The 13899-nt window shown below is 39.5% G+C and overlaps 1 protein-coding gene and 1 long non-coding RNA gene across 3 annotated transcripts in view; one reads left to right on the top strand and one right to left on the bottom strand.

Annotated features, from left to right (window-relative positions):
* Positions 1–7559, bottom strand: part of RRP15 (ribosomal RNA processing 15 homolog) — a 48475-nt gene extending 40916 nt beyond the window's left edge. Inside the window, exons 1-2 of one of the 2 annotated variants that reach the window (XM_068541814.1) lie at positions 7359–7559; positions 6811–7131 (exon numbers count right to left, since the gene is read on the bottom strand). In XM_068541814.1, coding sequence (XP_068397915.1) covers positions 6811–7018 — 208 coding nt within the window. In that variant the 5' untranslated portion in view covers positions 7019–7131; positions 7359–7559. Of the gene's footprint in view, positions 1–6810 lie in introns of both variants that reach the window. The other variant, XM_068541813.1, reaches the window with a different exon arrangement.
* A 95-nt stretch (positions 7560–7654) lies between these two features.
* LOC137761626 (uncharacterized) overlaps positions 7655–13899 on the top strand; it is a 29656-nt gene continuing 23411 nt past the window's right edge. Inside the window, exons 1-2 of the long non-coding RNA XR_011073438.1 lie at positions 7655–7868; positions 8485–8549. This is a non-coding gene — a long non-coding RNA (uncharacterized lncRNA). The remainder of the gene's footprint in view (positions 7869–8484; positions 8550–13899) is intronic.

The raw sequence follows: 13899 nt of genomic DNA on the forward strand, positions 1-13899 counted from the left end.
ATATTCAAAATTGATACTTGAAAACTTTTTTAAAAAGCATTTACCCCTTAAAAAAAAAAAAATGAAGTTACCCCAGGTTTCCATAAAAATAACCAAAAATAAAATGAAAGTTCTACCACAGGACAAACTATTGGATGTGATTACTGTGTGCTATCTGGGCAAGCCAGAGCAGACAGAGCCTGGAAGTAGTCTGTTTCCTGAGTCTGTCCTATAAATTGCTAAACCACTCAAGTAGGACTATGATATACTTCATTTCTTAGGCATGTTCCTTTGCTATTTAAGTAACTTAAATGATGAAGGAGGCTATAAGCTACAGTTTGATGAAAAGCCCATTTATCTGCTAGGTTATTACATCTTGAATACTGTTTTGTAGTTTATCAAAAATGAAGGCGGGATTCCCCGGTGGCGCAGTGGTTGAGAGTTTGCCTGCCAATGCAGGGGACATGGGTTCGAGCCCTGGTCTGGGGGGATCCCACATGCCGCGGAGCGACTAGGCCCGTGAGCCACAACTACTGAGCCTGCGCGTCTGGAGCCTGTGCTCCGCAACAAGAGAGGCCGCGATAGTGAGAGGCCCGCGCACCGCGATGAAGAGTGGCCCCCGCTTGCCGCAACTAGAGAAAGCCCTCGCACAGGAACGAAGACCCAACACAGCCAAAAAATAAAAAAATATATATAAAATAAATAAATATATAAATTTAAATAGCAAAAAAATAAATAAATAAATAAAGGGATAGCTCCTAGGACCTTCTAAACTGATTGTTATCAAGTCTTGTGTTAGAAGTATATGGCCATTTTTCAAGTATGTAACCAGACAATTCAGAAAAAAATGAAATTACCATTCCTCCCTACTAGTTTATAGGCATATGGACACATTCTATGAGGGAGGGGTCAATCACTTCATGGCACTGGACCAAGGCTTTTTTCATTTGGGTTGATTCACTGACTACAGAGCTTTTTTTTTTTTTTTTTTTTTTTTTTTTTTAATAAAGACTATTAGTTTAAGAAGCAAGTAGGGGGGCTTCCCTAGTGGCGCAGTGGTTGAGAATCTGCCTGCTGATGCAGGGGACACGGGTTCGAGCCCTGGTCTGGGAAGATCCCACATGCCGCGGAGCAACTAGGCCCGTGAGCCACAACTACTGAGCCCGCGCGTCTAGAGCCTGTGCTCCGCAACAGGAGAGGCCGTGTGAGAGGCCTGCGCACCGCGATGAAGAGTGGCCCCCACTTGCCGCAACTAGAGAAAGCCCTCGCACAGAGACGAAGACCCAACACAGCCGTAAATAAACAAATAAATAAATAAACCCAAAGTTTAAAAAAAAAAAAATTAAAAAAAAAGCAAGTAGGTATTGTGTCTAAACCTCCAACAGTGCATAAATTCCATAAATCTGAGTAGGTCAATGATAACTCAGAGGTAGAGGTTATCATACTCCTCTTTATAATACTTGATATCATCACCAGTGTTCTCATTTTTTTCACCTGAGTTGATTTACTGACTGGGAAGGCTGGGTGTGCCTGTGTTTTTTATTTAGACTACAAACTTAAGAGCCAAGTATACATTGTATCTAAACCTCCAACAAGGTATCAATTCAATAAATTTGAGTAGTTCCAGGTTAACTCACTTAGGGGTGGCATCCTCTCCTTTATAATGCTTGACATTTATGTGTTACTCGAACGCTGACTATAGCATTTTACCTTTCACATACCTCTGATTCGCGATCGTCTGCAATTTTACTATGACCAAATTTCAAACCCTACTGAAGAGTATTACAATTTACCAAAACTTCACCCTGAATCATTTTGCTGTCATTCAAGCTTATATTACATACAACTTCTGTTAATTTTTAACTTCAGTTAAAAATACCTGGTACATCAGAAAAGAGTGTAAAAATCACATTAAGAGAGGTTTCCAATTTATAATAAATGGATATTGAGTACTACACCATGTTTCAGGATTTATGCCAAGTTCTGAGACACAGCTGTAACCAAAGCTTTCAAGGTCTCTCCCCACAGAACTAGGAAACTTCTGCAAAGTCTGACAAATAATACTTAAGAGTTTTACACTCATAAAAGCACAATTTTCTACCTTTCTTATACAATGTGTCGAAAGAAGTTAAAGCCAGAAGATAAAAAATAAAGTTAAAACAACACATGGGTTATACCTGTGTGTTTCCTATGGAATTTAAGTAGCATCTTGCTAAAGGAAGTTGTTTTCAAATGTTGATATAAGGCACATCCCTATCAATTTTTATGAACCAATTAAAATTCAAAGATAAGTCTCTAATTCAATTTCCTGATAAAATGAGCTGGTACACTTTAATAATAAGCCTATAATTTGCTGATTCCTCATGTGTCTGAAGTCAGCTTCAATCGTCTGCCTTTATAATCTCTCAGAATCCATTCTCTGTAAATTTTTGATAACTTAATAGTTCTGCCAAGGCCACATGTACACAAATATCTGAACTAGAAAAGCTGTTTCCATGGGTCACTTTTTCCAGAAATATCTGATTTCACAAGAGGAAAAAAATCAATTTCTTATATTAAATAGCAAATTCTGAGTTAAACCAAAGGAAAATGTCCCATCCAAACGACCTACATTACTGAATTTATTAAATAAAAGGCCCTTTATTATTTATGTCTATTGAAGAGACACATTCTAAATCCTGAAAGAAACAGCAGAGGGAGACAACTAAGTAGAAATCTAAAGGACACAGAGAAGCTGGTTACGAGAAAGTGAAGAAAAAAGAGCAGCTAGTAGGATAGCATAAGCATGGCTAGGAGGGAGGAGAGCAAATGTGTTCACGGAACAAGGAGTTCAGAAACTGTGACACTAGCGAGCCGGGGGAGGGGGGGTGGCGACAAGGTGTGAGCCTTGAGGAGTAAGCAGCCGTCAGATTGTGGAAGCTGGGTATGCAGACTATCACCAGTTCACAATGATACAGTCCATCCTCCTTATTCACTGGATTCTGTATTTGGGAAAATGAAATTATGAATTCAGCCTTGCAAATATTAAGTGTGAGGTATCTATGGAACAACTAAGCATAGACAACCCATAGTTGTCAAAATCACTATTATTAATCCTGAATTTTACCACAAATACATGACTAAATGATTAGATTATGGAGTAAGAAGGACAGAATTAAGAGACAACATCCTGCAACTATGGACTGAACACTTTTCCACTGGGAGGCATAATGGAAACAGCATCTCCAAGCCTCTGTCTCCTCATCTGTAAAACAGAAACGCCATCAGCTACCTTGCAGGGTTACCAGAGGAAATTCTAACCTTCTTTCTGGAGACAGCTCCAGCTTATAAACATCACGGTTATCAAGGGCTGGAAGGCTTATTGGGTGGTCAAGAGATGGGACTAGCAGTTTTGTTAGATCAGAAAAAATGTCATGATCATTAATCCAAGTATTTATGAGTAGGTGCCTTGTGCCAAACATTAAATGCTTTACATATATGAGCTCACTGAATCTTTGCAACAATCCTGAGGAGACACTTATCACCTCCATTTTAGGGATCAGGAAACTGAGGCAGGTCATAGTAAATAAGCAGTACAAACAAAGGTGCCTCATACAACTGAGTAAAAGTGATCATTCATTTCTAGAGATAATACATGGATATTAGGAGAAAAGAAGGAAGGTTGGAAGAAGTGAGGAAGGAACGAAGACTACACAGTTGTAAACAGCGGAAGGAATGCTACAGAAATCTGACCACAATAACACCCCTTAGTGATGGAACCTTCTTGAGTGGAAGAAAAATCTGTCTCAACACCAAGGTTTCCTCATACCCAATCTTTCTTAGGATTCTATGCCCCTGCTCTTTTACTTTCCGGGGAGCTTTTTTTTTTTTTTTTTGATCATCTCTATCCTCCTGGTTCCTCAATCATATCAGGGGAGTCAGGGGTCAGAGTAAAGGCTCTAGAGCAAACTTCAATATTGGTTGTGTCATTTACCAACTTGTTTATCAGCTTATGCATTGGCAGAGCAAGATAAAACCTCTCTGTGTCTCAGTATCTTATAAGTAAAATGAGGATAATAACCCTGTCTCACAGGGTTGTTGTCAGAATTAAAGTGATACGTAGGGAGCTTAGAACAGTACCTAAGCTAATATTATTGTTATTATTAACCTAATTCCTCTAACAGTATAGTACACCCAAAATTTATGGTGCTACAAGTTTAGTTGGAAGTTGGTTATCTGGAAAATTGAATGCTTTCCTTCTGAAACACATTTCAAGTGGGGACCTTCTCTCTGTCTTCCCTGTACTTTCCTAGTACAATCCCTAAAAGAGTTTTGCAATTGCCTGATTGTTCTGGCTCTCTATGGCAGTCACCATACAGTTAGCAGTGATGTTTATAAAGATGTGTCACCCTCTTGCTTAAAAGGTCTCAAGCGCTCCATACTGCCTACAAATAGAGAATCCTATTTCCTTCATATGGCAAACAAGGTCCTTTACAATCTGGCTTTATCCTCTGTTCCTAGTCTCAGTGACTCCTCTGAAGAGCTAGAGCCATAGCCAACAATTCATCTCAACCTAACCAGCCATGCGTTTTAAGAAGCTGCATGCCACTGTATGTGCTTTTCCTATGTCTGAGAAAACTGTCCTCTCCACCCCCAGACTTAGAAAACTAAGGCTTCGATGAAATGACACCTTACTTATCAATATTTATTCAGCAGGAAAACGTACTTAGTACCAAAATGTGTAAGGAAGGCCCTATGAAAATAAAGATATGTAAGACATCGTTCCAGCACTTGAACTTATATCCAAAAGGAGAGAGACACGTTAAAATAAAATAATAATACAGTATATTATGAGTAATATGTATAAGATAGAAGGAAGCTAATACAGTATATTATGAGTAATATGTATAAGACAGAAGGAAGCAATGCCTAGGCTGGGTTCTATAGGATATGGATTTCTCTGTCTCCATCTTTACCATTTTTAACTGGACCAGGATCATGGTAACTATAACCTTTATAACGACCTCTTAATAATACTCAATACATTGTATTACAGTCTTGTGTTTAATATCTATCTTCCCTGAGACTGTAATTCTAGGGCAGGAATTTACTCATCCTTTGTATCCTCAACACCCAGAGGGTGACCAGAATACAGAAGAACACAATTGTTCATTGAACTGAATTGAATAATAAGGTCTCTATATTAGCCAAAAGCCTTCTTAACCCAAAATGTAATTGAACTATAATAGCAAGAGAACCCTAGACCCTAATCATATTTACAATAATGCACTGAGAAGTCAGGACAGCTCTAACTTGAAATTATCCAGTACTTGAATAGAGAAATCTACTTTCCACCTAAATCTGTAAGCAATACTGATATTCTGCTCCAAATGTAGTAGTATTTCTTTCTCTGACAACCTCACAGGAACTAGTCTATTGAGTTCAAAAAATATTGGGAGGTGTTCCAATCCCTGCTCAACGAATAGTCTGTTTTCCTTAACTCCTTTGGCAGGAGATAAGGATTCCAATTACCTAGGGACTGCAGTAGTATATGACAGTTTCTTCTTCTTAGTCCTGGAAGTCGAGGTTTATTCACTCATTTACTTAAATATCTGCGAAGGATCCACAACACAGCAGGCACTGTCTTAGGCACTGGGGACAGAGCAGTCTCTCCTCTTATGGAACTTACATTCCAGCTGGGAGAGACACACAGCAAATACAATATGTCAGAGGGTTTGAGAAATGCTGAGAAAAATAAAGCAGGGTAATAAGTCAAAAAGTGAAGGCAGGGAGACACGGAGAAGAGTCGTGGTGTACATTAGATAGGGCGGTCAGGGACAAGTCTCGCAGACAAGGCATTGAATCAGAGACTGAAGGAGTGAGCGAGAGAGAGCCATGCAAGCATCTGAGAAGTATTCTAGGCAGTGAAACCAGCAAGTGCAGAACCCAGGGTGTGAGAGTTATGTTTAACATGTAAAACAAACCACAGGATATCAATGTGGCTAGTAAGGGGCAGAGCAGAGTGGCAGATGATGAGAGAGATGCCTGAACTAGATCATACACAGGCTAAGGATGTTATTCTGAGATGGGTAGCCACTGGATCATCTTGAGCAGATAACTGACATGATCTGAGGTACATTATAAAAGAATAGGTCTGGCTGTTACAAAGTTCTAGGTAGTACAAAGGATCAATCACTGGGCAGTAGTAAGTCAGGGGTCGTCTGCGACCCCTTTAACCTAAGAAGCTAGTGCCAAGAACGATGGTAGAGTAGGAGCATGGACACATCATGGTTGAAAGCCTTAAAATATATTTCCTTCCTTTCAATAGCAAACGTCTCTGAGAGAGAGAGTTATCAACTGCTACTTTTATTTATTCTACTTCAACCACCCACTCTTCTTTTACTATCTCATCTCTAACTCCCCAACAGATGCACGCACCTACCGCACAAGAATATTCAAGTATACCATCCGTCTTCCTCTTTCGGCCTTTTGCTCTTTGCTCCATATGAGAACTAACTCATTCTTGTAATTTCAAATATCCCCCTTCCTTTCGTCCCTCGCTACTGTAAGCTTCTTTTTGCTGCTATAAGCAGCAGCAGTTTCATCTGTTTTAATTAATTACAGTGACGATAAAAATGTCCAATAAAAGAACATGGAAGCTTTAACACGCAACAGGGACCCTTCCCTGAACACCACTTTCCCAAGCCTTCTCAAGGAGCCAAAGTCGCCCCTTCGCCGTGCTGAGGAGACGAAATTCGGGCGGCTAGCGGCAAATGCATTCGCATCCCCTGCTTCCCGCAAACTCAGGCCGGCCTTTCCTCTGAGCAGCCAAACTCAGCCCTAGTACGTTACCTTCACTATCGGAAGCATCTTTGTCCTTATCTTCCAGCTCCGATGCTGCAGCCGGGGATACCATTTTCATCTTCCCCTTCTTCTTTAGTGAATTTTTCAGCTTTTTCCCCGCACTCACACGTGACTCTCGAACGGCCGCGGCCATGATTCCTAACCGGAAGCGTCCCGTGAGCGTTGCGTCCGGCGGTAACACAAGGGATTTCGGCATCTAGTTCCAGTGATACAAGGTTCCGGGGCGGTGCCGTTTAGCCGGGAGTTCTCGTGCTGGAGGCTCAGAATATGGATCGGAAAGAGGACTGATTGGTTGTCTTTACGTGCTATCTGCTCCAGTAAAAAACAATAATAATAATAATAAAAATCAGTGAATATACGTTCTCAGCCGACTCCTCTGCCAGCTCGCCCTTGTCCTGGTCCGCCGCCCCACTCTGACTCCAACCCGACCCGGTCCACTTTCATTTCCTCCCCACGGCTGTTTCCGTATCTGCTGCCTTATTTCATGTTGGTTTATGGTGTTGGACTAACGTCCCGAACATGCCTACTAAACGCACTAGAAGGGAGGAAGCGAGGACAACCGCGTGAGGGGTCGATAGTTAGAATATGAGAATGTCCTCCCCTCTCCTCTGATCACCGCCAGCAACTCCAGATCTTTCTTAAAACTTTGATCCGATAATCTCCCTCTGATTAACCCCTGAGTGGCTTCCAATTGCAAACCGAATAGAATCTCGCTTTCTTCCCTTGGGTCGCGGGTGTGAAGGGTTCCGGCCCCCACCCCTCCCTCCCACCTAGCTCCGCCCCGCCCGCTCAAGGCGCCCGACCGCGCGGTGTAGACCGGGAAAACAGCAGCTTTGCACTGCGCGAGCTGCTCCTGCCTCCCTCCCGGGGCCAGCTTCTCCCTGAGGTCAGCCTTTGCCACCAGCTTTCCCAGCCCCGCTTTCCCTCGAAGCTGCTCCCACAAGCTGCCCCTATTTCCTTTCCCTAACTTGTCGGCTCCTGGAAAATAAGGACCATATATCATTCACTACCCTACCCCCGAGGCCAGCAACGGAGCCTGGACCGTGGTAGGAACCCAAACATATTTTTGGAAGAAATGAATGAATGAATGAATGAATGACAGAATACAACCATTCACAAAGTTAATGAGTCAAACAGATAATGTAGCAAACTCTTATATCGTGTTCCATCGGCCAGGCGTATTCTAAAGGCTTTCCCTAAGCTTAGCATTTTCCTGGAAGAGCATTTCTTGTTTTTCTTTAATACCCAAAATTTCTAAAGGGGGAGGGGGCACACTTCTTTGGGCGCTGTTCTCTCTCTGCTCCTTTTATCTGCTATTACTATCTTCTTTAGAGTTCTCTTCACGTCTTACTAGCCAATCCCTTGTTATTCCAATACTCTGTTAAAGTTAACAATTCTGTATATTAAACTTTCCGAATCAAATTACTAAGTGGTTTCCATCTCCTGATTGGCCTTAACTGATACAAAGATCAGTGTTGTGATGGAAATATTATCAGTACCCAAATACTGTCCCTACCAGCCTGCAGCACCGTTAAACCGTTCCGTTAAGGTTTAGTCATTTTTAGAAGGGTGGGGGTATTCAGAGTAGAGTTGCTTGTTAAAATGCAAATATTTATAGGATGATAACAGATAAAATAATTTCTTCTGGATGATTTGTTGCAGCTTGGCTGATGTGAGTGCACTGAAGAGCTTTGAACTACTGGACATGGAACAGATAAGAGGAAGAGGTAATTGCACAGTGTATCCAGAGCAGGGGGGTGCTGGGTCTGCAAGGTCTGCATGCTCTGGAAAGATATTCTGGGTTAAGTAATAATTCTTGGGTTCTCTACAGAGAAAGGAATCTATAAAAGGAGAGTGTAAAGAGAAAGAAGATATCTCAGGATCATAGGGAATATCATCAGGGTTGCTATGTGGGAAGGCACAAGAAAGAGGGATCACGATAGAGAGTTATGAGAAGAGCAGTGCTAGGTCTCTAAACACTAGTGGGACACATTCCCCAAAAGAAGTGATTGTCATCAAATGTGGACTCACAGGAAAAGAAATCATAAATATTTAATTGATTTGTCACTTTAACAAGAGATGTAAAGGAAAACTTAAAATAAGAAAAAAAAAAAAAGGAAATGATGTACTATATTCCCGAAAGACAGATCAAATTTTCTAAAGCTATTTATTTATTCCAACAAAAGTGCCATTGGAAAGTTTGGGGAGGAGAAAAGAAAAGAGCAAAGTCTTAATAAAATAATTCTAAGGTTCAAAATAAGTAAATGATAATATTTTTTTAAAAGAGGAGTCCTGAGACAAAGCTTGCCTGTTCAGATATTAGAATATACTATACATAAAGCTACAATAATTAAAATGTACAGATCAAAAGAAAAAATAAGTGATAATGAAACAAATTCTAGAATATGTAAAAACTTAAAATATTATGCAGGAACTATCACGAGGAAAAGAGAGAAGAGAAAAATTCTGCAAAACTTATTTTAGTAAAGTTAACTGTTTAGTGAGAAAAGAAATTAGAGGCTCACATCTTACCCTAAAACTAATTCCAGAATTGAATATGAAATAAATGTAAGGAAAAAAAAAAAGAAGTGAATGTCTGATTTATTGGATTGTAGGAACAACTTTCCAAGTTTAAAATCGATGGAAGTAATTCTGAAAAAGAGAACAATAGAACTAATTATATAAAAACCAAAAACTGTGTATCTAAGAAAATGACCAAAATATAAAGGTAAATAGAATGTGAATAAGACAGAAAATCGAGTTTGAGATGACTACGTAAGGAATTCATATGACTTTCACATCTGGTCAAGGTGGAGTAACAGGGAGCAAATTTATCCTCCCACCTGAAACAAAAAATAGACAAAATAAATAGAGCAACAGTTTTCAAGAACCAGACATTAGATAATGAAGGATAATGACCAATGAGAGATGGGAAACAAACTAGGTGATCCCATGATCTCCTCAGCATACTGCTTGGAGAAAGTTTCCAGACCTGGGCACAGAGAGAGGGGATCGAAGCTGAGCCTGGAAGACTTTTCAAGTTGGAAAGATACAGCTGAGAGTCAGGGAAGACCAAGGCAACTAGAGTTAGCAGGATAGAGTACCAGAGAGAAGACAACTCAGGAGATCTGTGAAGAGGCTCCCTCAGGGATTTAGGTCAGTACTGATCAACACATACATGTGAGAAACTACCCAAGAACTACCCAAAAGAATTAGAGTCAACAGCTACTTATGCACCCCTGGGAATGGGAATAGTGCCTATTCCCACCAGCCAGACTGGCAAAATCTCACAACTCACAGGGTATTGGTTAGAGTGTCTGTCAAAAACTTAAAGGTATGAGATTTTATCTTATTTGCAAGGTAACAAGAAGCCTTCCAAAATTTCATGAATGCTGGTAGAAGACACAAGACTTCTGGGTAAGAGAGGAAGGACAGTTTATTTATTATTCAAAGCAATAGCAGTAGCAAGAGTATCAGCAATTTTTTAGACAATTCTCCGAGCCCCACCACAGAGTGACTAAAAAAGAGCTAGATAACATTTGCACATGCAATGGGTTGACTTACAGGAGAGGGGCTTGAGCTATTTACAATAGCATCAAAAACCACAAAATACTTAGGGGTAAAAGATGTGAAAGGCCTATATGCTGAAGACTACAAAGCATTGCTGAGCCAAAATTAAAGAAGATCCAAATAAATGGAGAGATCTACCATGTTCATGGATCAGAAGATGCAACATTATTATCAATTCTTCCCAAATTGATCTATAGATTCAATGAAATCCCAATCAAAATTCCAACAGACATTTTTTGTAGAAATTGAAAATCCGATTCTAAAATTCATATGAAAATTCAAAAAACCCAGAATAGCTAAAAAACAAATGAAAAAGAAGGACAAAGTTGAAGAGTTAGCACTACATAATTTCAAGACATTATAAGCCTACAGTTATTAAAACGGTATAGTATGGCCATCAAGTAGACAAGTAGATCAACTGAACAAAATAGAAAGTCAGGAAATAAAAACACACACACACACATATATATATATACTTATTTATATACTGATTCTATATATATATGTATATATATACTGATTTCTATATATATATACTGATTATATATATATATATATACTGATATATGTATAAAGAAGAAAGATCTAAAATCAATAATCTAAGTTTCTACTTTAGGAAACTAGAAGGAGAAAAGCAAATTAAATCAAAGTAAGCAGAAGAAAAGAAATAATAAGCATTAGAGCAGAAATCAATAAAATTGAAAGGAGGATCTCAATAGAGAAAATCGATGAAACCAAAAGCTGCTTCTTTGAAAAGATCAATAAAATGGATAAGCCTCTAGCCAGGCTAAGAATAAAAGAACTTCAAGAAGTTCAAAAATTACAAATATTAGAAACAAAAGAGAGGACATCACTACAGATCCTATGGATGTAAAAAGTATAATAAAGGAGTACTATGAACAACTCTATGCCCACAAATTTGATAACCTAGATTAAATGGACCAATTTCTTAAAAGATACATTTTCCCCAGATTCACACAAGAAAAGATAGACAATCTGAATAGGCCTGTATCTCTTAAATAAATGGAATAAATAATTAATAACCACCCCAAACAGAAAACACCAGACCCAACTGCATTCACTGTTAGGGACTGAATTGTGTCCCCAAAGTTCATAAGTTGAAACTCTAACTGCCAATGTGATTATATTTGGAGATAGAGTCTTCAAAGAGATAACTGAAGTTAAATCAGGGCCTATGGGTGGGCCTCAATCCAATAGGACTGGTGTCATTAAAAGAAGAGGAAAAGATACCAATGATGCATATACACAGAAAAGGTGGCCACTTATAAGCCAAAGAGAGAAGCCTCAGGAGAAACCACCCCTGCTGGCACCTTGAAGCCTCTAGAACTATGAGAAGATAAGCATATGTTATTTAAGCCACCCAGTCTGTGGTATTTTGCTACACCAGCCCTAGAAAACTAATACTCCTGCCCTATACATGTCCTTCCTTTTAGTAAGATAAATTGGATCATTGTTTAGGTCAGTTCATAATAAGTCGGGTTTTCTGTTCTTTACATACAAAAAACATTGCACTGGATACACTACATGACCTTGGTCAAGTTGCTTTACCTTCAAAAAGATAAAGGTGTTTCCGTTTCCTCATATTAAAAATAAGAGAGCTGGACTACATAAACTCTAAAAATCTTTTCAGCTTACATTTCTATGCCATTATAGAATACATTTCCAGGTAGACATTGTTTTCCCAAACCATCCCCCCTTCGTTCAAAATCTAAGATTCAAGACTGATATGCAAACTTTTCCTAAGTTATTTAATAGCAGTAATCTAAAATTAATAGTAACAAGAATAATGATGATGGTGATGATGATGTTGATGATGACGGTGATAATGTTTGGCTCTGAACTCTGTGTTTTTTTAAAGTAGTAACAGAGTGGAAAGAATATAAAGATGAACATAAATTCTCCTGTGTAGAAAGGCTCTGAACACAGCAAAGTAGAGAAACTTCCTTCGTAGGAAAAGAGGACTCGCAGAATTTAGATGCCAATGAGTGTATGGCTCTGTGTCTCCTCTGGAGATTGACTAGAAATTCCTAGGAATGATCTTTCATGTGAGTCACCTTAAGGCTTTTGAAGTCCGTTAAGGAGCAGCTAACTAGAACTCCATTCCCTCTCCAACCAGGTAACTTTGCTCTCTAAAGGAAAAGTGGAACTACCATCAAAACCCCAGCATTTCAGACTCCTGTTCATATGGCTGTTTCTGAATCTCCTCATCTTTATTTTAAGGACACATGTTTCTGAATCCTTCAGAACATCCCTAAAAAGAGGATAGCTTTCCTCTTTATCTTTACTCTCCTCTAGCACTGGACTTGTCTCGGTGATATAATTAAGACCCAGGCAGTGGCCTCATTATTCCTAACCAGACTGAGGCAATGTTTGACTGCCTCTTTAGAAACATCCCTGTAAACAAGAAAGGGACAGATTACATCATCCGGTTGGTGTTAAGCAACGAAGCAGGAGAATACTGGCAAGACTAACAGGCTTTATTTCATTTGAACAAATTACTCTTGGACTCCTGGTCTCAGAGCCTTCATTAGTGACACGGGTACTATCATGCATCAAGAAGACATATTCCACCTTGCATAATGCCTTTCCATTAAACACTCACCTCCCTATGGGAGTTAACCGTCTCTTAGGCAGTATTCATCAGCCATGGCAAGATTTGCCCTGGATTTTTGAATGATCAAGCAACCAAAAGAGAAAAGTGGGCTACTTCGATCCTTCCAGACTTTCAGATTCTCATTTCTACTAGTATAAAGTGCATCCCGAATTGTATACAAGGAACTGCCACTTCCTTCCCATGGTGACAGTTGAACCCAATCTGTGTGTCCTTAATAGACCAGCTATACAGATGGAAGAGGCCTTAAGAGCTCGGCCTTCTTATTTCATCCTTCTGAAATTGAATGTCTTCATCATCCAAGGCAAGAGATTATTTGTCCAGTGGTAAGGTCCCAGGGTCCAGCCTTCCTAGACATGCCATCCATTCATTCATTTACTCATTCATTCATCGAATATTTAATGAGCCCTTACTATGTGCCAGGTACTGTTTTAGGCACTAGGGATTCCTAACAAAACAGACAAGGTCCTTGTTCTTATTGAGGCTTACATTCTATGTGAGTGAGACAACAATAAATAAGTAAATAAAAATAAAATGAATAGCTGCAGATAATAGTGTTAGAAAGGTAATAAAACAGGGTTATGTAATAGAGAATGATTTGGAATAGGGTGATGGCTGGAGTGGGGTACCTTAGATAGAGGTCAGAGAAACTCCAAAGAATGACATTTGAGCTGAGATATGAATGGTGCGACTGAGATGGCCATGTGACAATCTGGGAGGAAATTTTTCAGGAGAAGACAGGTTCCTTTGAAGAACAAAAGCCAGCATGAATAAAGCATAGTAAGCAGGGGAGGTGTAGGACCTGCTGAGATAAGAGGGTTAAGAAGGGCCAGGTTAAATATGTCCTTGTAGGTCATGGCAAGGACATTCAACTT

This window comes from Eschrichtius robustus, chromosome 3 (assembly GCF_028021215.1).
Source record: "Eschrichtius robustus isolate mEscRob2 chromosome 3, mEscRob2.pri, whole genome shotgun sequence".
Classification (NCBI taxonomy): domain Eukaryota; kingdom Metazoa; phylum Chordata; class Mammalia; order Artiodactyla; family Eschrichtiidae; genus Eschrichtius; species Eschrichtius robustus.